The following is a 19,496-nucleotide window of genomic DNA, read 5'->3' as shown; positions in this document are numbered from 1 at the left end:
ATAGCATGGACATTGGAGAGGTTGGCGGCTTTGTTAGAACATCTTTTAGAGATTATCTGTGGTTTCTGCTCTAACCACTTCATTTTTTAAGCAAGATAAAAGATTATTCTGCTTTTACAGCTGTCTAGGCATGGCAGCAACATGATATTACAGGTACCTGGTCATCTTCTATCTGTTGCTCTACCATTTTCAAATACTCTGCTTCTACTTTATAGTTCAAGATGGCTACTACAGCTCCAGCCATCATTTTTGTATTAATCTAGTGGGAAAGGAGAAAAGGGAACATAGGAGATTGTACTGTTTGCTTTTAAGGGTACAACTCAGGAGTTTGTCCCATCATTTCTATTCATTCTCTGAGGCCTCTGTTCCATTCCATTTCAGAGGAAATACCATGTTAATTTTATTTATTTATGCCTGATCTACAGAAATCTTTGTTTTTCTGTCCGCTATCAGGCTTCCAATTTTTTGTTTTCTCCTCTGCTCTTTCCTTTGGATGCCACCCATTGCCCCATGTTAGGAAGCCTCATGCTCCTCCCTCCCCAGGGAGTTTTCATGGCTGGTACAGAGCTAATCAAGCCCAGAGCTGATCAACCTTAATCTTTACATCTTCATTCAGCCCAGTTGCCCCTGGTCCAACTGTGATAGTGAAAGCCTGTGATAACCATGCACACAGAAGGGGCTATATCTGGGTTTCTTCTCTGTTCCCTCATTCCTCTGGTTCTGCTTCCTTCCTTATTTTAATCTATGTTTACTCTTCATGGTAATCTTCCTAAGAACCTCCAATTAACTGGTTGACCTAATTTAGCCATATCTTTGTCCCTTGCCCCCTCGGAGGACCTTCCTGATTCCCTCTCACTCTGCTATTTTGTTCTCATTTATTTTCTCACTCTTTATTTCAGGTTCATTGCAGAGCGTGGGGCCTCCCGGCTTCTAGAACATGTAGGCCAAATGGACAAAATATTCAAGATTCCACCACCCCCAGGGAAAACAGGGGTCCAGTCTCTCTGGCCACTGGAAGAGAATACTCTAAGCCCCTTGGCTCCTGTTTCCCAGCTTGGGTCAGTCTGTTTTTTATGCCTTTGTGAACTGGGAGAGGCTTTAGTCGAAACCTAGAGAAACTCAAGTGACTGAAATTCTGGCTGTTGAGATGCTGCTTGCTCTATTGTTGAGGAACATTTCCTCTTCCCAGGCAGGGGTTTGTCTAACACAGATGGTGAGCATGTCCCTTACTGTACTAGGGAGAGGGGGCTAGAAGGTGAGGCAGGCAGCGGGCACCAGGGCTCAGGCAGAGGGCTTCGAGGCATGGGCCGGGGCTTTCTTATCTTGGCTTTGCCAAATAATAGCTGAAGTTTGGGCTAGTTGCTTGATGTCTTAAGCTGTAGTTTCTTTCATTTATTTATCTTTGGTTGCACTGGGTTTTTTCATTGCTGGGTGGGCTTTCTCTAGTTGTGGCTAGTGGGGCTATTCTCTAGTGGCTGTATGCAGGCTTCTCATTGTGGGGGCTTCTCTGGTTGTGGAGCACGGACTCAAGGCACACATACTTTAGTGGTTGCGGTGTGTGGGCTCGGTAGCTGTGGCTTACGGGCTCTAGAGCATGGGCTCAGTAGTTGCGGCACACAAGCTTAGTTGCCCCATGACATGTGGAATCATCCCGGACCAGAGATTGAACCTGTGTCCCCTGCTCTGGCAGGCAGATTTTTAACCACTAGGCCACCAGGGAAGTTCAAGCTGTAGTTTCTTGATCAGTAAAATGGAGAGAATGATTGTGCTTACCTCACTGTGCAACTTGGGCCCATATCATGGGCAGGATAGTAGATGCATAATAATCATTGCTGACACAGGAGGGGTACATGAGAAATAGCCAGTGGGATTTAATTTCCAGACTCTGCATTTGAGGTTACAAGCCTGTTATTCACGGAGGCCAGTTGGATACCCCCTGCCATCTGTTGTACCTGGCTCAGCAGGGTGAGGGGTGGTCACAGCCCTGTCTATGGGGTGTGGGGCTGACCCCTGATTTACTGGCAGATGGCGAAGCATCCGGCTTTTCATTTCCTCCACTTTCCGGGACATGCATGGGGAGCGGGACCTGCTGCTGAGGTCCCTGCTGCCAGCACTGCAAGCCCGAGTGGCCCCCTACCGCATCAGCCTTCATGCCATCGACCTGCGCTGGGGCATCACTGAGGAGGAGACCCGTCAGAACAGGTGTGGAGGCTGCTGAGAGGAGGGGCTGGGTTGGAGATGAGGGGCTTGAGTGGCAGTAGGGATGGGGCTGCAAGGATGGCTGAGGGCTGTGGGCCAGAGGTGCTCTTTGGATGCTATGGGATGTGAGCTGGGCCGTCTCCCTGACACGGTGCTCCCATAACCTTCCTGCAGACAGCTGGAAGTGTGCCTCGGGGAGGTGGAGAACTCGCAGCTGTTTGTGGGGATCCTGGGCTCCCGCTATGGCTATGTTCCCCCCAACTACAGCCTCCCTGACCATCCTCACTTCTGCTGGGTAAGACAGACATGGTTGGGGCAGGGGCGGGAGAAGTCACGGTGTGTCTAGAACCCCGGGACTCTGCACAGGCAGATCCTTGAGACTTGAAGTGAAACACAGGCAGAAGGTTCTGTGAGTGACCAAGTCCTAGATAAGGGAATTCCTTTGGGAAACACCTCTGGGTTGGCCACAGGATGCGAGAGGTAGGCGGTCGGTCTGATTAGGCTTTGCCATCTGACAGAGCTGGGTTCTGATCACTCTTCTGTCATTGTGAGGCTTAATGGAAAATGGTTTATACTAATCTAGACTCAGCTTCTTCCTATATAAAGGAGAAGCAGTGATGTCTACATTTCAGGGTTATTATGAGAATCAGAAATCTATTTCAAGAAGGCTCAAAAAATGTTCAAATTGTGAGAGGCGTTCAATAAACCTTAGCTATTAGCTCTATTTTTACTGGCTTGTATCTGGAGAGAGAGGGGAACATTACTGAGGTGAAGGGCCCTGGGTCATGGCAGGTCTCACGGGAGGGGATAGTGTGACCAGGACTGAACCCACTTGCTCCCTGCCCTCTCCCTGCAGGCCCAGCAGTACCCTGCAGGTCGCTCTGTGACAGAGATGGAGGTGATGCAGTTCCTGAATCGGGGCCTCCGTCTGCAGCCTTCTGCTCAGCCTCTCCTCTACTTCCGGGATTCTAGCTTCCTCAGGTACCTCCACAGAAGGCCAGATAGGCTCAGTGGGGGTGTCTTCTCTCCTTAACGTTCAGAGTACAAGAGAGGGTGCCTAGGATGGAGAAGCAGGAATCAGAGAGCTTGCCTTGCAGCTGAAGGCAGGAGATCTCCACTGGAGCAGTTTCTTGAGGAGTTTCAGGGAGCCACAGCCAGGTCTGGTGGCTGGTGGTGGAGAGATGCTTTGGTCTGAATCCAGCCTCACTCTTGGGGTGTCTTTGGTGGTCAGCTCTGTGCCAGATGCCTGGAAATCAGACTTTATTTCTGAATCTGAAGAGGCTGCCCATCGGATCTCAGAACTGAAGAGCTATCTGAGCAGACAAGAAGGAATCACCTGTCGCAGGTGAGCTGGGAGAGGTAGGGAGCACCTGCCTGGAGAGATGTGATGAAGGGTGGGCCAGGCCTGCTCTGATCCTGCTTGTGCTCACTCTGCCCACAGATACCGCTGTGAGTGGGGCGGTGTGGCAGCTGGCCGGCCCTATGTCGGGGGGCTGGAGGAGTTTGGGCAGCTGGTTCTGCAGGATGTGTGGAGTATGATCCAGAAGCTTTACCTCCAGGTCAGCAGGAGTGCTGGTGGCCAGGGGAGTGGAGAGGGGGTAGGGTGGTCCTGGGTGGGAAGTGACTTGGTGGGGGTGCTGTAAGTTTTAGGCCTGGGGTCCTGAGGAGCGTGGAAACAGAGACAGTCACTGCCCCATGTACCCTCAGCCTGGGGCCCAGCCGCAGCAGCCAGTGCCCATCCCAGATGACGACTTGGTCCAGGCCACCTTTCAGCAGCTAAAGAAGCCGCGGAGTCCTGCCCGACCACGCCTTCTTCAGGACACAGTGCGGCAGCTCATGCAGCACCAGGGGAGGCTGAGCCTGGTGACCGGGCAGTCAGGACAGGGCAAGACCGCCTTCCTGGTACAGGGTCCCAGAGGCCTGGACAGGAGGGAGCGAGGGCTGTGTGTGCTCAGGAGGGCTAAGGAGGTGGGGCACCGGAAGCTGGCGTATGTGACCGTGTTTTCTGTTCTCTTCCCCCTCAGGCATCCCTTGTGTCAGCCCTGCAGGCTCCGGATGGGGCCACGGTGGCCCCCTTAGTCTTCTTCCACTTTTCAGGGGCCCGCCCTGACCACAGTCTTGCCCTCACCCTGCTCAGACGCCTCTGTGCCTATCTGCATAGCCAACTGGAGGAGCCAAGTGCCCTCCCCAGCACCTACCGGTGTGTTTCTCCCCGACCTAGACCGGCCTGTTGATAGCCCCTCACACCACCCCCGCTGACGCTGGCCCTCCCCCTCTGCACACAGGGGCCTGGTGTGGGAGCTGCAGCAGAGGCTACTGCCCAAGTCTGCTCAGTCCCTGAGAACTGGCCAGCCTCTGGTGCTGATCATCGACGGGGCTGACAGGTTGGTGGACCAGCGTGGGCAGCTGATCTCGGACTGGATCCCAAAGATCCTTCCCCGGGTGAGTGTGAGAAGGAGGTGAGGTGGGATGAGGGTAGGGAGAGGGGCTTCTCCAACAATATTCTCCCCGCTCTCCTTCTTCATCACTACCCTTTTGTCCAAATCTCACAGTGGGTGCACCTAGTGCTGAGCGTGTCCAGTGATTCTGGCCTGGGGAGACCCTTGAGCAGAGTCAAGGTGCCCACGTGGTGGCCCTGGGGCCTCTGGAGCCATCTGCCCGGGCCCAGCTGGTGCGAGAAGAACTGGCCCTGTATGGGAAGCGGCTGGAGGAGTCACCGTTTAACAACCAGGTTGGGTCTAGGCTGGCGCTGATGGATGTGAGGGGTGAATCTGGGACCTATGAGACTCTGAGTGCTGAAGCTACCAGCTGCCCCGCACAGACCAGCTCCTTCATTTTCTCAGGAAGTCTGTGCAGGGGAAGAGGATTGTGATTGCTGATAATATTACCTGGTCCTTTTCCCCTGGTAAATGTCGGTTATCTATCTGGGTGGGCTGAACCAGCGGGTGTGGGGGGAGAGTGGAGCGAGCTGGGCAGAGCAGTGCCGGGCAGAGATAGCTGTGTTCTGAGTAGCACGGTGGGTCTCTCCCCTGTGGGGGCTCTCAGAGGAGAAGCTGCCCCGCACTGGGCTTGGTGCCCGAGTGGAGGGCAGTGGGCCAGCTCTCTGGTCCAGTGCTGAGTCCTCTGAGTCTCGTCAGATGCGGCTGCTGCTGGTGAAGCGGGGGTCAGTGCTGCCGCTCTACTTGCGCTTGGTCACCGATCACCTGAGGCTCTTCACGCTCTACGAGCAGGTCGGTTCAGGATGTGAACCCTCACTCCTCATCTTCTGTATCCTAACCCCATTTCTCATTCTCCATTCAACCTCTTCATCCGCATCCCTCACCCCTTCCCACCCTCCTCCTTTGCCACTCCTCATCCACACCCCCAACCTGCTTCCCTCCCACCAGTGTTTCCTTTTCATCCCTTCCCACGCTTTTCCTTGCTGCCCCATCTCCTACCCACACCGAAGCTGCCTCTCCCCTTCTCTGCGCTGACGGAGGCCGTTCGCGCTCCTCCCCCAGGTTTCCGAAAGGCTCCGGACGCTGCCGGCCACCGTCCCTCTGCTGCTGCAGCACGTCCTGGGCACCTTGGAGCAGGAGCATGGCCCCGACGTCCTTCCCCAAGCCTTGGCCACTCTTGAAGCCACACGCAGCGGTCCGCGCTTGGAGTGGGCTCAGGGTTGGACGACCTTGGTCGTATTGGGGTCTCAGCAAGCCGTACAGGGAGTGATTAGGGATTAGGTGGGGATGGGTATGCTGCCTGGTTTAGGGCCTCAGTGACCTTGGGTTTTCAGGTCTGACCGTGGACCAGTTGCATGGAGTGTTGAGTGCATGGCGGATTCTTCCCAGGGGGAGCAAGAGCTGGGAAGAAGCAGTGGCTGCTGGTAACAATGGGGACCCCTACCCCATGGGCCCATTTGCCTACCTCGTCCAGAGTCTGCGCAGGTACAAGTGCCCCCACTGAGCTCCCACTGACCTGTGCCTCCCTGTCTTTGAGGCAGGGCCCCATGTGACCCTCTTTCTTCATCCTCTTCCTCTCTTGGTATAGCCCCTGACACTTGTCTCCAGACCCTGCATGGCTGTCACTCAAGTTACCACTGTTTGAGGTGGGACTGGGAGCCCACCTCTGTGCCAGACTGCTCACTGACAGCCCTTCTCCCACTTCTCTTGCCTTCTCTCCCAAACATGGGGTCAGTTTGCTAGGGGAGGGACCCCTGGAGCGCCCCGGTGCCCGGCTCTGTCTCCAGGATGGGCCCCTGAGAACGGCTGCCAGGTGTCGTTACGGGAAGAGGCCAGAGCTGGAGAAGACAGCGCACCTCCTCACTGCAGGTGACTGCAGCCTGGTTAACCTCCGGGGCACTGAGCGTGGGGCCTGGCGCTCCCCATTGGCTGGCCTCCTCACCTGCCACCCCAGTGAGGGGATGGCTCTCACTGTAGCCTGAGGAGTGTGATCTTTGGAGATGCTTCAGGGCCGAGCTCATCTCAGTGTCTCTTCCTGTGACCCACACCTGCAGCTCAGCTCTGGAAGACGTGTGACCCTGATGCCTCAGGTACCTTCCGAAGGTGCCCTCCAGAAGCCCTGGCAGACCTGCCTTACCACCTGGTTAGTCCCCAGAGCCCATCGGCACCTTCTCCCAAGGAACTGCTGTGGCCGTTCTGAGCCCCCTCTTCCCCCAGCCACCACCATCATCCCCACAATCGTTACCCGCCTTCCACACTCTCTGTACCTCTCTTCTTTCAGTTTTCCAGCCCTCCTCCTTCAGGTCCTTTGTCCCAGCTCCTAAGTCTAAGTGTCAGCTGCACAGGCAGGGTCCAAGACTAGACTGTCCCTCCTCACCAGCTTTGTCACATCCCTAATGAATTCAGTCTGACTTTCCAGCTCCAGAGCGGGAACCGTGGCCTTCTTGCCAAGTTCCTCACCAGTCTCCATGTGGTGGCTGCACACCTGGAACTGGGTCTGACCTCTCAGCTCCTGGAGGCCCATGCCCTCTATGGTGAGATGAGTTACGGGCTGGAGTCTTCTCCAAGCTATGGGGTCCTGGGTGTGTTCGTGGGGTCCTGCTCAGAGGGAGGTGTAATGGAAGGAGCAGTTGATTTCTATTCCAAGGTGAAAAATGCCATGAGTGTAAGCAAGTGATTCTTAGGAGACCTTTTACTCAGCTGTCTTAAATCTTAGTGGGCATAAAATTACTTGGGAAACTTGTTCAAATTGCTGATACCTGGGTCCTCAGATTTGGTTTCCTAAGTCTAGAGTGGGATCCAAAGCTTCGCACTTAAAACAAAAAAAATTTTATTTACTTATTTATTTTTGACCGTGCCGGGTCTTCATTGCTGTGTGGGCTTTTCTCTAGTTTGCAGTGAATGGGGGCTACTCTCTAGTTGCTGTGCATGGGCTTCTCACTGCGGTGGCTTCTCTTGTTGGGGAGCACAGGCTGTAGGGCACATATGCTTCAGTAGTTGTGGCTCCCAGGCTCTAAAGCACAGGCTCAATAGTTATGGCCCACGGGCTTAATTGCTTTGCGGCATGTGGGATCTTCCCAGATCAAGGATCGAACCCCTGTCTCCCGCATTGGCTGGTGGATTCTTTACTACTGAGCCACCAGGGAAGCCCGGCTTTGTAATTTTAACAGATGTGCCTGATCTGGAACCGGAGGGCCACACTTTAAGACTTAGCATTTTGGACACATCATATGATTGGCTTGGTCCTGGGGTTCATGGGGGTCAAGGCTGACTCTGCATCTCTTCTCTAGCTTCCTCAGTCCCTGGCGAGGAACAGAAGCTTCCTGAGGCTGATGTTGCTGCATTTCACACCTTCCTGAGGCAGCACGGCTCCCATCCTCAGCCGGTACCCACTGCTCCTGCACCAGCAGGTAGCCAACCAGCCTCTGGACTCACCTCTTTGCCGCCAGGCCCCCCGACTCTCCCAGCGACAGCACCTCCAGTGTATGCTGCATTGGCTTAATAAACCTCAGACCCTGAAGCACCAGCAAAGGTAAAACCCTTGACCCCAGATGCTGACAAGCCCTGCCAGAGAGCGAGCTGCAGCCCTCTCTGAAACTAGAGAATAAAGAACAGACCAGAGTCACCAGTGAGATGGGACTTCAGGCACAGAAATGCACATCCTTCCCCTGGTCCCTCATTTCCACCTTTTTTGTTATTTTTTCTGTAGCTCCAGCCTATCCCTGGCAGTTTCCTCCTCCCCAACAGCCGTGGCCTTCTCCCCTAACGGGCAAAGAGCAGCCGTGGGCACTGCCAATGGGACAGTTTACCTTTTGGGCCTGAGAACCTGGCAGGTATGACACTCAAGATGGGGCAGAGTTTACCTTCAGAAAAGCCTCCCAGCCTGCCCCGAAGCCCAAGACAAGACAAGCCTACCTGTTATCACCCTGTTTGATTCAGCAACTTTACTTTCACATCAGATCCCAAGGGCTTGGTCAAAAAATCAATCCTACAGCAAATGCTTGCTCTGTACTTTCCTTTGAAGGCAGTGTGTACTAAGCACTGCAAGAAACACAGGACTTAGGACATTGTCTTTGCCCACCAAGTGGTCAGTTTTGTTGAAATTTAAGGCACAGAAGGTTAAAAAGGGAACCAGAACGTGGCCATGTGACATAGATAAGAGCTAAGTGAACTGTGCAGGTAGTAGAGGACACAGGATGAGAAGGGCAGGTGTTCCAGGTTGAGTGTGGAGCCTGGGCACAAACATCGGGGGGAACGTTTCCTTAAACTGCTGGCAGTGATTGCAGTGGAGTGTAGGTAAGGGAGGGGCCGAGTAGATGAGGCTGGAGAGGTGGGCCCCACAGCCACAGTCACTCTCTCCTCTTCCACCCATGTCAACCCATCTCCCCCATATATATATATGTATGTGTATAACGTCATTCCCAACTCAGACCAATCAGAATCTTCTGTGACTTGGGGATGCTTATGGGGTTTGAAATGGGGGAGACGATGTGACCTCACTTGGATCATGAGGTCCCACTTAAACCTGTTCGAGCTTGGCCTGGGTCTGGAGTGGGGCCCAGAGCTTTGCACTTTTCACAGGTGTCCCTGTGTGGGGCCAGAGGGCCATAATTTGCGACTCAGCAGGGACTGTAGAGAGCCAAGGGCTTTAGCCCTTCTAGCCATCGCCTCATTCCTGGTTGGGGCTTGGGGGAGCCGGACATGGGGTGGTCAAGGGAGTGCCCTGAGTGTCTTACCCACTTGCTGTCACAGGAGGAGAGGTCGATGGTGAGTGGCGGTGATGGGGTTTCCTCTTGTTCATTCCTCTCGGACAACGCCCTCTTTCTAACTGCCTTTGATGGGCTCCTGGAGCTCTGGGACCTGCAGCACGGTTGTCGGTAAGGGGTCCCCGTGCTTGGCGTGAGGGCCCTCCCTGTTTGTTGGAAGCCTAGGGGGAAGGGAATGAGGAGGGAGGCAGTGGCCAGGGGACCCTGACCTTGTCTCCCTGGGGTAGGGTGCTCCAGATCCAAGCTCACCAGTACCAGATCACTGGCTGCTGCCTGAGTCCAGACCGCCGGCTGCTGGCCACTGTGTGCCTGGGTGGAGGCCTGAAGGTAACAGCCAGGGGCCTGTGGTGGTGAAAAGGGCCCTAAACGTGGTGTCAGCCCCATGAAGTGGCTCTCTCAGTGGGGCAGATGCTCTGACTGCTTGGCCTGCTGAGGGCTGGGGAGTGGACGAGGTGGCCCCTGGAGCTCTGGGCCCAGCAGCTCAGGGGTCTATTCAGCTTCCCGTGTCCTCTTTCCCTTCTCTCTCCTCCAGCTGTGGGACGTAGTCCGAGGGCAGCTGGCCTCCCAGCACACCTGTCCCAAGCCCCTGAACTGCGTTGCTTTCCACCCAGAAGGACAGGTGATAGCTGTCGGCGGCTGGGCTGGCAGTTTCAGCTTTTTCCACGTGGATGGGCTCAGAGTCACCAAGGTGAGAGGAGCTAGGTGGCCCTGTGGCGGGAAGCACGGGAGAGTGGAGTGGAAGGTGGGGAATGGCAGACACTTGCATCCTGGCTCACTCTGGGTTTGGGTTGAGAGCAGGCCCTGCCATTCCAGTTTCTATCTCTTCGTGTAGGAACTGGGGGCCCCGGGAGCCTCTGTCCGTACCTTGGCCTTCGGTGTGCCCGGGCGGGTTGTGGCTGTGGGCCGGCTGGACAGGATGGTAGAGCTGTGGGCCTGGCAGGAGGGGGCACGGCTGGCTGCCTTCCCTGCCCACCAAGGCCGTTGCTACCGCCCTTTTCCTGCGATCTGGGTGCCAGTTACTGACGGCTGGAGAGGACGGCAAGGTCAGGTTACCGAGAGCTGGTGGTGGGCTATGAGGAGGGGGCGGCAAAGGCATGGAAATATTTGTGTGAGGGTGGGACCTTTGTCGAGGAGTCTAGAGGGGCTTGGCTGGAGAGCTACAGGGAGAGGGCTGTGGGTGTGTGCACAGAAGCTCTCCAGAAGAATTTCTGGAGGGAGGACTTTAATAGGGGCAGAGAAGAGGGTGGGTTATCTTTAAGGCCCTTTCTTGGCCCGCAGGTTCAGGTGTGGTCCGGGTCTCTGGGTCGGCCCCGTGGGTGCCTTGGTTCCCCCCACCTCTCTCCTGCCCTCTCCGTGGCTCTCAGCCCAGATGGTGATCAGGTGGCTGTTGGGTACCGAGCAGATGGCATTCGGATCTGCAGAATTTCTTCAGGTACCGAAGGGAGGAGGGCTGGAGTCTTTGAGCCTGGAAAGAGACCCCCACCTCTGTTCCTGCCCAACTCTGGCCCCCTGTGCAAGTGGCTTATTCTCTTGTCTCTTACTCTCCAGCTTCCCAGGGGGCTCAGGGTCAAGCGCTCGATGTGGCAGTGTCTGCTCTGACCTGGCTCAGCCCTAAGGTGTTGGTGAGTGGTGCAGAAGATGGGGCCCTGCAGGGCTGGCTGCTCCAGGGGGGCGCCCTTCAGTCCCTCTGGCTCTTGTCCAGACACCGGAAGCCTGTGTTGGGACTGGCCACCTCCCAGGAACTCTTGGCCGTTGCCTCAGGTACGGTGGGCAGGGTTGTGAGTCACTGTTGCTTTTAAATATATGAACACATTTCTTCAATTCATATGTATATGTGTGTGAAAATACACCTGTATAACTTATTTTTCCAACTTTCAAAGTGCTTTTATTTACTTATTTTTTAAACTTTATTTTTAATATGGTGAAAATCACATAACGTAAAACATACCATTTCAACCATATTTGACTGTATTCAGAGTGTTTTTAAATGCATTTATCTTGCATAATCAGTCTAGGCTGTTTTCTTCTTGTTCCCTGACCCTGATTCTTAGATGCCTTTCTAAACCCTGTAACCCTGTGAGCTTCTGCCCATTGGGGATTTTGCTGTGTGAAGGGTTTCCCTTGGGAGAGAGGGAGATGTCGAGGTGAAAATGCAGGATGGCCTTAGTCCTTTCTAGGTAGGAGGCTTGGTCAGAGTGACACTGGGCACTTTAGCAGAGCAGAGTGTGGAGGTGCGGTTAGAGAGAACTGCAGGGCTGGAGCTGGGTGTCCTGGCATGCCTTCTTGTGACCTCGCATGGGACAGACCTGTGTCCCAGGTCTCAGTGTGACTCACGGAGTCCCTCCCTTGGAGCTGTGCCTTCAGACATCACCCTCAGCCCCCAGGATTGCCTTTGTCTTTGGCTTTCCAGGCCTGTCTCACTTTCTCTTTTCAAGAAATCTTCCTCTCTCCCCATTTTCAATGCAGAGGACTTCACAGTGCGACTGTGGCCAAGGCAGTTGCTGATGCTTCCACAAAAGACAGAAGACTTTCCTCATAGCACTGAGCTCCGGGGACACGAGGGCCCTGTAAGCTGCTGCAGCTTCAGCACTGATGGATGCAGGCTGGCCACTGGGGGCAGGGATCGGGTGAGTCTCGGAGGATGCACCCCTGGGCCCTCCTCCCCACGGACCTCCAGCCCCTTGGGGGCCCACAGCCCCTGGATTTCCTAGCAGCTCACTTCCTACTGCTTCCTCTGGCTTTTTGCTTTCCTAAACCTCCTGTACTGGATCTGCCCACCCACCCTCCTTTGTTACTCCTTCTTTCCTTGAAACTTCTTACCTGAGATGGTCCTGCTATTCCTACCTCTGTCCTACTATCCTGACGACTTCCTCTCTTGGTACCTGTATCCAGAGTCTGCTCTGCTGGGATGTGAGAACACCCAAAGCCCCTGTTTTGATTTGCTCCTTCTCTGCCTGTCACCGAGACTGGGTCACTGGCTGTGCCTGGACCAAAGACAGCCTCCTGGTGAGTGAAGGGGTTGGGATGGTGTAGGGCTCAGCAGGGTTCCTGGGAGAGGGAGTCAACACTTTCTACCTCATCCTATTCCCAACACTCATATATAATAATACAGTATTAATATAGTTTTCTAACACCCAATATAATAGAGCACTTTTTGAGCACTTAGTATGTGTCAGACATTGGACTGAGTCCTTAACATGTGTTGCCTCATATAGTCTTTACAACACCCTGTAAAGAAGTTACTGCTATTCTTTCTATCTCATAGACAAGGATATTGAGCTCAGATAGATTAAAGACCATTTCCACGGTCATGTAAATGAAGAAGCTGAGTCAGTAAACTTTATGATAAGAAAGCCCATGCTCAGAGCTGTCTCCCCAAGGGCTTAGGATGCCCTGTTCCTGCAGGAGACTTGTATTGCTATGATTTCTTTGGTCTTAAGTGAAAAACCAGTCTCAATTTATGCACTCAGGGTTGGTAAAGCCTAGTTTCCCAACACAAAATCACTGTTCTCAAAAATAAATAATAATTGAATAGACTTGTCATAGTCTGTTCTACCCCTGCCTTCTAGGCATAGATCTGTCCTGGGCATTGCAGACTTCTCACCTTTGTCAGGGTGAGACAGAGTTGTTGACTAACATTATGTTAATAACAAGGACAGTAGCTACTATTTATTCAGTGCTCACTATGTACCAGGCAGTGTATTAAGTCCTGTATATAGATGCTTCAGCCCCATATCAGTAGGTACCCTGTCCTTATCCTGGTTGAATAGATGAGAAATCTGAGGCCCAGAGAGATGAACTGGTCACCAAGTAATGAATGGTGGAGCTAGGATTAGAACGCAGGACGACCGTTGCTCTTAATCACAAGGCTTACTGCCCTGCATCCTACATTATAAGCACAGAGAGATGCTGGAGGGATGCTGGTTAAGTCTACTCCTCTACCTTCTGGCTCTGCAGGTCTCCTGCTCCAGCGATGGTTCTGTGGCCCTGTGGGACCCAGAGTCGAGACAGCAGCTTGGTCACTTCCTGGGTCATCAGCATGCTGTGAGCGCCGTGGTGGCCGTGGTGAGAAGGCAGTAGAGAGCTCATGGAGGGTCCCTGGGAAGGTTAAGGGGACTTTGGGAGGCTGGATGCATGGGGTATCTAATCCTAAGGTCAGAAGAAGTACCAAGAGTGAGATGCTTGGGCCTGAATGAGAGCAGGGTTAGGTGTCGAGGCTGAGGCTCGGTGTGAGGGGAGGGAGAGCATGAAGACACAGTACCCTAGTGTCATGGCCTTGTGGCGGGATGGCATCCCTGAGCCCCCTGGCCCCACTGCCAGGTTGTCCTCTTTCTTTGACAACAGCTTCTAGGCTCTTAATGCTCAGCCCGCACCTCTGTGATGGGAACCGTAATTCCCACGTCCTGCTCAGTGTGACTCTTCTCTGATCCTGTTTCCTGGGGCAGGAGGAGCACGTGGTATCCGTGGGCCGAGATGGGACCTTGAAAGTGTGGGACCATCAGGGCGTGGAGATGACCAGCATCCCCGCTCACTCAGGACCCATCAGCCACTGTGTGGCTGCTCTGGAGCCCCGTGCAGGTACCGGGATATCAGCCACTTTCCAGTCCCCGCTGTCTCTTCCCTCCTCCCCTTCTTCTGACTCAGCCTCTGCATTTTACCAGCCGGTCAGCCGGGGTCAGAGCTTCTGGTGGTCACTGTTGGATTGGATGGGGCCACACGGTTGTGGCATCCACTCTTGGTGAGTTCCCTGAAAGGACCGGGCTGGGGGCCGTGGGAGGGGGTAGTGGGACAGCCTCCTGTTGTGTCAACTCTTCACTCTTCTATCTCCATCCTTTCCTTCCAGGTGTTTCAAACACACACTCTGCTGGGTCACAGTGGCCCAGTCAGTGCAGCTGCTGTTTCAGAGACCTCAGGCCTCCTGCTGACCACCTCAGAGGATGGCTCCCTACGGCTCTGGCAGGTGCCCAAAGAGGCAGGTGAGTGAGGTGTGGAGAGAGGCAAGGTGTGAAAGGGGGGTGGTGTGTGTAAGTGGGACCAAGAAATTCAAGGGTAGTCTGCTCTCTCCTCTTGTACCCCAGCAGTGGTCCAGCTGCTAATGAATCACTTCCTTTCTTCTCCAGATGACACATATAGACCTAGGAGTCCTGCAGCCATCACTGCTGTGGCCTGGGCCCCAGACGGTTCTGCAGCAGTGTCCGGGAATCAAGCTGGGGAACTGACCTTGTGGCAGGAAGCTAAGGCTGTGGTCACAGTACAGGTGAGTGGAGTAAACTTCAGTTTTATGTGAATTCTGCCCTGGTTGTGTATCTGGTGGCATGTGCTAGGGTCAGAGGTTGTGTAGAAGCCTGGGGGTGGTGGGTGTGGACAGGTTAATCCTGGTTCCTCAGAAGGGTGTTCATTGGAATGACTGATGTTGAAGCTGAAACTCTAATACTTTGGCCACCTGAAGCGAAGAGCTAACTCATTGGAAAAACCCTGATGCTGGGAAAAATTGAGGGCAGGAGGAGAAGGGATGACAGAGGATGAGATGGTTGGATGGCATCACCGACTCGATGGACATGGGTTTGGGTGGACTCCGGGAGTTGGTGATGGACAGGGAGGCCTGGCGTGCTGCGGTTCATGGGGTTGCAAGGAGTCAGACATGACTGAGCGACTGAACTGAACTGAACTGTGTTCACTAGGCTCCGGGCTGCATCAGTGCTCTGCTCTGGTACTCAGCACACACCTTGATTGTTGTCAGTGCTAATGAAAAAGTCAGCGAGTGGCAAGTGGAACTCCAGAAGGGTTCAACACCCAGAAATGTCAGGTGAAATGAGGCGGCTGGGTTAATGGATATGGTTAAACCTGGGATTTTGCTTAAATCTCTCTCCTCTCTTTCTGAACTCGGTCAACAGGATATTAGTTAGTAAGCAGGGAAAAGGTCCCTGGGAAATTGTTTTCTGCTCCTCATTATGTCAATTAAAATAATAATTATCAAGCTTTTACTGTATGCTAAGTTCTGGGCCAGGCAGCATGAACCAGATTGAAATTAATTTTTATTTAAGGGAGCTCACAGTAGAGGAATATGAATATAAGTAAACTGCCAACAATATGTGGAGTGATCACTGCTATAATAAATTATATAAAATTCCTGGGGCTGCAGAGTTTAAGAAATTTACTGTTAACAGTGGCTGTTTGAGACTGGGCTTAAAGTAAGGGCAGGGAATGGTGTTTTAGGAAGAGGAGGTAGCATTAATAAAAGGCACAGGGTGTGAGAGTGCATGGTGTATTCTGAGTATAGCTAAGTCTTTGGGTTCTTGGTGCGAGTGGTGGTGGGGTATTGCGTTGAAATAATACACTGGGGCCAGGCTGTAGAGGGCACAGTGCTAAGAATTTTGAGCAGAATAATTATCTGAATTTTGAAAGAGAACTCTAGTGGCCATGTGGAGGATGGATAGTAGTAGGGAGATACTAAAGGTAGGGCAACCACGTTTACAGATGATGCTATAGTCCCAGGAAGACATAACATGGGCCCTAATCTGGGCAACAGGGATGAGATGGAGAGAAAGATTTAGGCATATGTTGAACGTTGACTCTGCAGTGCTTATCAATCAGTTGCAGGTCAGGAGGGAAGGAAAGGACAAAAATATTAGAGATTCCTAGTTTGAGGGATGATAGTATGATAAATACTAATATGAGAGAGTCAGAAAGAAGGCAATTTGTGGGGACGGGGATACAGTTTGTTTTGTACTATACTCCTGAGGAATTCATGGGGAACTGAGGAGCCCGAGAGACGTGGACTAAAGTAGACTCTTTCTTGTCTATGTGCCTTGTTTGAACTTCAGTCTTCGCCTGAACCGAGTTCTTCAGGAGGACTTAGGTTTCCTGACAAGTGTAGGCCTGGCCCCTGATGCTCACTCCCTCATCTTGGCCAAAGCGGATTTGCAGCTGTTGCACATGAAGCCTGGTGATGAGCCCTCTGTAATCTGGTAAGACCCCAAGTGCTGTTTTCTCTTAGGCTGGAGAAAAAAGAAAAATGGGTTAATGGTTACCCTGCTGCTGCTGCTGCTGCTAAGTCGCTTCAGTCGTGTCCAACTCTGTGCGACCCCACGAATGGCAGCCCACCAAGCTCCCCCGTCCCTGGGAGGTTGGGTCTAACTAAAACAAACACTGGGGTCTTATAGAGGGGTGTTCCTGGGCTTAGCCTCTTCCTTTCTTGTAAACCAGGCAAAGTTATTCGGAAGACCCTATGATGTTGTCCACCCACCAGGACTATGGTGTGTTTGTCCTGCAGTCAATGAAACTTCAAGTTCTTCCTTTCTCAGTAAGTTCTGTTTGGGTGTGTGTTAAAACAACCATTTGTTCAGGACTACTATTTTAAAGTCTTGAGGTCATGACTGAGTAAAAGAGGAAGGAAGTGAAAAGCAGTTGGTTCCAAATCCCCTTCTCTTCCTTCAACTGGAACTCTACTGAAGAGTGCTTTATATTGGGTTTCCTTGTAAGATTTCACTGACACAAAAGAGAATTCTATTGTTTAAAAGAATCGTGGGGAACCATAAACCTAAGTGGGTGTTCAGTAGCTCAGCCATATCTGACTCTTTGAGACTCTATGGGCTGTAGCCCACCAAGCTCCTCTGTCCATGGAATTTTTCTGGCAAGAATACTGGAGCTGGTTGCTATTTCCTCCTCCAGAGGATCTTCCTGACCAAGGGATCAAACCTGCATTGGCAGGTGGATTCTTTACCACTGTGCCACCTGGGAAGCCCCTATACTACACTTCATCTTAGCCAAAAGGCTGAGAAGTGATCAACCTAGGCATTTACTTAATTGCATTATCTTCATGTCTCTTGTCTTGTCACTATGGGTATTAGTCTGGAACAATACAGACATATCTCATAGACATTATACCAGGTGAAAGAAGCCAGACACAAAAGAGTAGATATTATATAATTTCACTTAAATGAAGTTCAAGAACAAGCAAAATTAATTTATAGTGACAGAAGTCAGAATATTGTTGACTCTGGGGGTGGTGATAGGGTAAGGGGCATGGAGGCAACTTTCCAGGGTGGTGGAATGTACTATGGCTTGATTTGGGCAGTAATTACATGGATGGGTACATGTGTAAAATTTTATCAAGATGTCCATTTAAGATTTGTGTACTTTATTGTATCATGGATACAATTTTGAAATGTCTTGACCAGCCCAGAGCAGAAAAGAGTTACTTTGTCTGGGAAGCAGTAAGTGATACAAGTAGGCTAGATAAAATGCTCTGTCCTTTCACAGGGGCAAAAGGAATTAGGAGAGTTTGAAGAGTTCCTGGAATTTGATCTGAATTTAGAGAATCCCAGTAATACCCTCATATCAGTAACTCAGGCCAAACCTGGATCTGGTGAGTGGTGTTGGGAGGGCTCAAGGAATCCAGAGATGGCCTCGGGGAGGATGGCAGATTCTTCAAAGTCTAAGACCTGGCTCAAACTCTGCCCTTGAAATGGCAGAGTCCTCATTTTTGTGTGCCAGCTCTGATGGGATGCTGTGGAACCTAGCCAGATGCACCGATGAAGGAGAATGGATCACGGATAATATCTGGCAGAAAAAAGCAGAAATGCCTTCAACTCAAAGTTCAGAGACAGAGTCATGTATATGTACTGACACCTACAGCTGGTCAACAGTCACAGAGCTAAAGACACAGCAACGTAGAAAGGTGAGTTTGAGGGAAAGGTCACAAGATATTGGGGAGGAGGCTCTAGGTCTGACCCAGCAAACTTCTCTTCTCCCTTGACTGAGGAGGGTCCTTCTAGAACTCACCACACCTCTTCCTCTTCCTCTCTAAGATTCACTCAGGCCCTGTCACAGCCCTCCATGTGCTGCCTGAGTTGCTGGTAACAGCTTCAAAGGACAGAGATGTTAAACTGTGGGAGAGACCCAGTATGCGGCTGGTAAGTGTGTGTGTGTGTGTGTGTGTGTGTGTGTGTGTGTGTGTGTAAGGAGGACAAAAGGGATGTCAGAGAGCAAACTTGGGGTAAGGAAAGACAGAAGATCAAAATTGTTTTCTTCTCTCCTTCTTGCAATAATGTATAACTAACTTGTTTCTAAATAAAAGTCATTGGTGTGGGAGACAAATAAATTAGTAAGGAGGCCCTAGGCTTGTAGCCCTCATCTCCCATTTTTGTTCCATTGTAGCTGGGCCTGTTCCAGTGTGAAGGGGCAGTGAGCTGCCTGGAACCTTGGCTGGGTCCTGACTCTACCCTGCAACTTGCAGTGGGAGACACCCAGGGCAATGTCTACTTTCTCTCCTGGGAATGAAGATCACTACTCAGGGCAAGGAGACTGCTCGTGCTAGAGAGGCAAAGCCTGAAGACATCAGTGGCTACTCTCCTGATACAATCATATAAATAAAGGGACAGAAAATCTCAGAGTGTAGTCCTGTCTGTGTTCTCATGTGGATTTGGACCAAGAGGGAAGAATATGGATGTTCTTATGTTTCTTTTCTGAATTAACATTATTCCTTACTAGAACTGTAAGAACGTGAAGCAGATCTTTGAAATTAGGCTTTAGAATTCTTGTGTCATTTGCGGGCCCCAGAACCCTAAGGGATGACTCCTCCCAGGAGGAGGTATGAAAAGGATGTTGACAAGCACTTAGTCTTAACAGATATCTGAAGACCTCTCACTTGTTCAAAGAAGAGGAAGAGAAGGAAGACTGAGTTGTCTCCTGTCTAGGGCACTGGGAAAGAACTAGGATTGAACCAGGACATCACTAGGTTCCTCTCACAGAAATAGCCCATCTACTCAGAGCCAACAGCCCAGGTGAAAGGTGAGAAGCCAGGATACCGAGAGCAGAGTGAGTCTTCTGGCTTTTACAGACACTGAGGGACCAGTGGCAGCCGCTTGACCTGCAAGCATTAGTCAGTATAGTAATTTGCCTTCTCAGAAGAGATCATAAAAGGGTTATCTCTCAAATTGCACAAAGATTAAAATGAATTGAAAGATGAAACAATGCAAACGCATGGACTAGCTGTGGACTGTGACCCTCTTAAGTAAAAGTTCTCCAACCTTATATTCTTATCATCTATTTTATGGGCGAGGAAGTTACCTGAGGCCCTTTCTTCCTAAGG

At 51.9% G+C, this 19,496-nt stretch overlaps 1 protein-coding gene across 1 annotated transcript in view; it reads left to right on the top strand.

Moving 5' to 3' along the window:
* Positions 1–18,795, top strand: part of TEP1 (telomerase associated protein 1) — a 33,558-nt gene extending 14,763 nt beyond the window's left edge. The window contains 41 exon segments of the mRNA XM_070378284.1: positions 900–1,058; positions 2,026–2,202; positions 2,374–2,494; positions 3,056–3,180; positions 3,431–3,544; positions 3,641–3,758; positions 3,907–4,101; positions 4,224–4,399; positions 4,485–4,641; positions 4,752–4,788; positions 4,791–4,930; positions 5,337–5,429; positions 5,700–5,832; positions 5,972–6,122; positions 6,373–6,506; positions 6,692–6,780; positions 7,057–7,171; positions 7,928–8,004; positions 8,006–8,169; positions 8,347–8,470; positions 9,390–9,514; positions 9,631–9,730; positions 9,936–10,091; positions 10,236–10,381; positions 10,383–10,446; positions 10,682–10,835; positions 10,952–11,164; positions 11,870–12,030; positions 12,296–12,409; positions 13,361–13,468; positions 13,849–13,981; positions 14,065–14,141; positions 14,247–14,379; positions 14,524–14,660; positions 15,085–15,209; positions 16,228–16,371; positions 16,610–16,706; positions 17,666–17,771; positions 17,878–18,083; positions 18,214–18,318; positions 18,563–18,795. Of these exon segments, the coding sequence (XP_070234385.1) occupies positions 900–1,058; positions 2,026–2,202; positions 2,374–2,494; positions 3,056–3,180; positions 3,431–3,544; positions 3,641–3,758; positions 3,907–4,101; positions 4,224–4,399; positions 4,485–4,641; positions 4,752–4,788; positions 4,791–4,930; positions 5,337–5,429; positions 5,700–5,832; positions 5,972–6,122; positions 6,373–6,506; positions 6,692–6,780; positions 7,057–7,171; positions 7,928–8,004; positions 8,006–8,169; positions 8,347–8,470; positions 9,390–9,514; positions 9,631–9,730; positions 9,936–10,091; positions 10,236–10,381; positions 10,383–10,446; positions 10,682–10,835; positions 10,952–11,164; positions 11,870–12,030; positions 12,296–12,409; positions 13,361–13,468; positions 13,849–13,981; positions 14,065–14,141; positions 14,247–14,379; positions 14,524–14,660; positions 15,085–15,209; positions 16,228–16,371; positions 16,610–16,706; positions 17,666–17,771; positions 17,878–18,083; positions 18,214–18,318; positions 18,563–18,685 (5,326 nt within the window). The 3' untranslated portion in view covers positions 18,686–18,795.
* Positions 18,796–19,496: the final 701 nt, after the last annotated feature.

This window comes from Bos mutus, chromosome 10, assembly GCF_027580195.1.
Source record: "Bos mutus isolate GX-2022 chromosome 10, NWIPB_WYAK_1.1, whole genome shotgun sequence".
NCBI classification, from domain to species: domain Eukaryota; kingdom Metazoa; phylum Chordata; class Mammalia; order Artiodactyla; family Bovidae; genus Bos; species Bos mutus.
The sequence above is the reverse complement of the archived record's forward strand: the minus strand, read 5'-3'. Positions and strand labels throughout refer to the sequence as shown.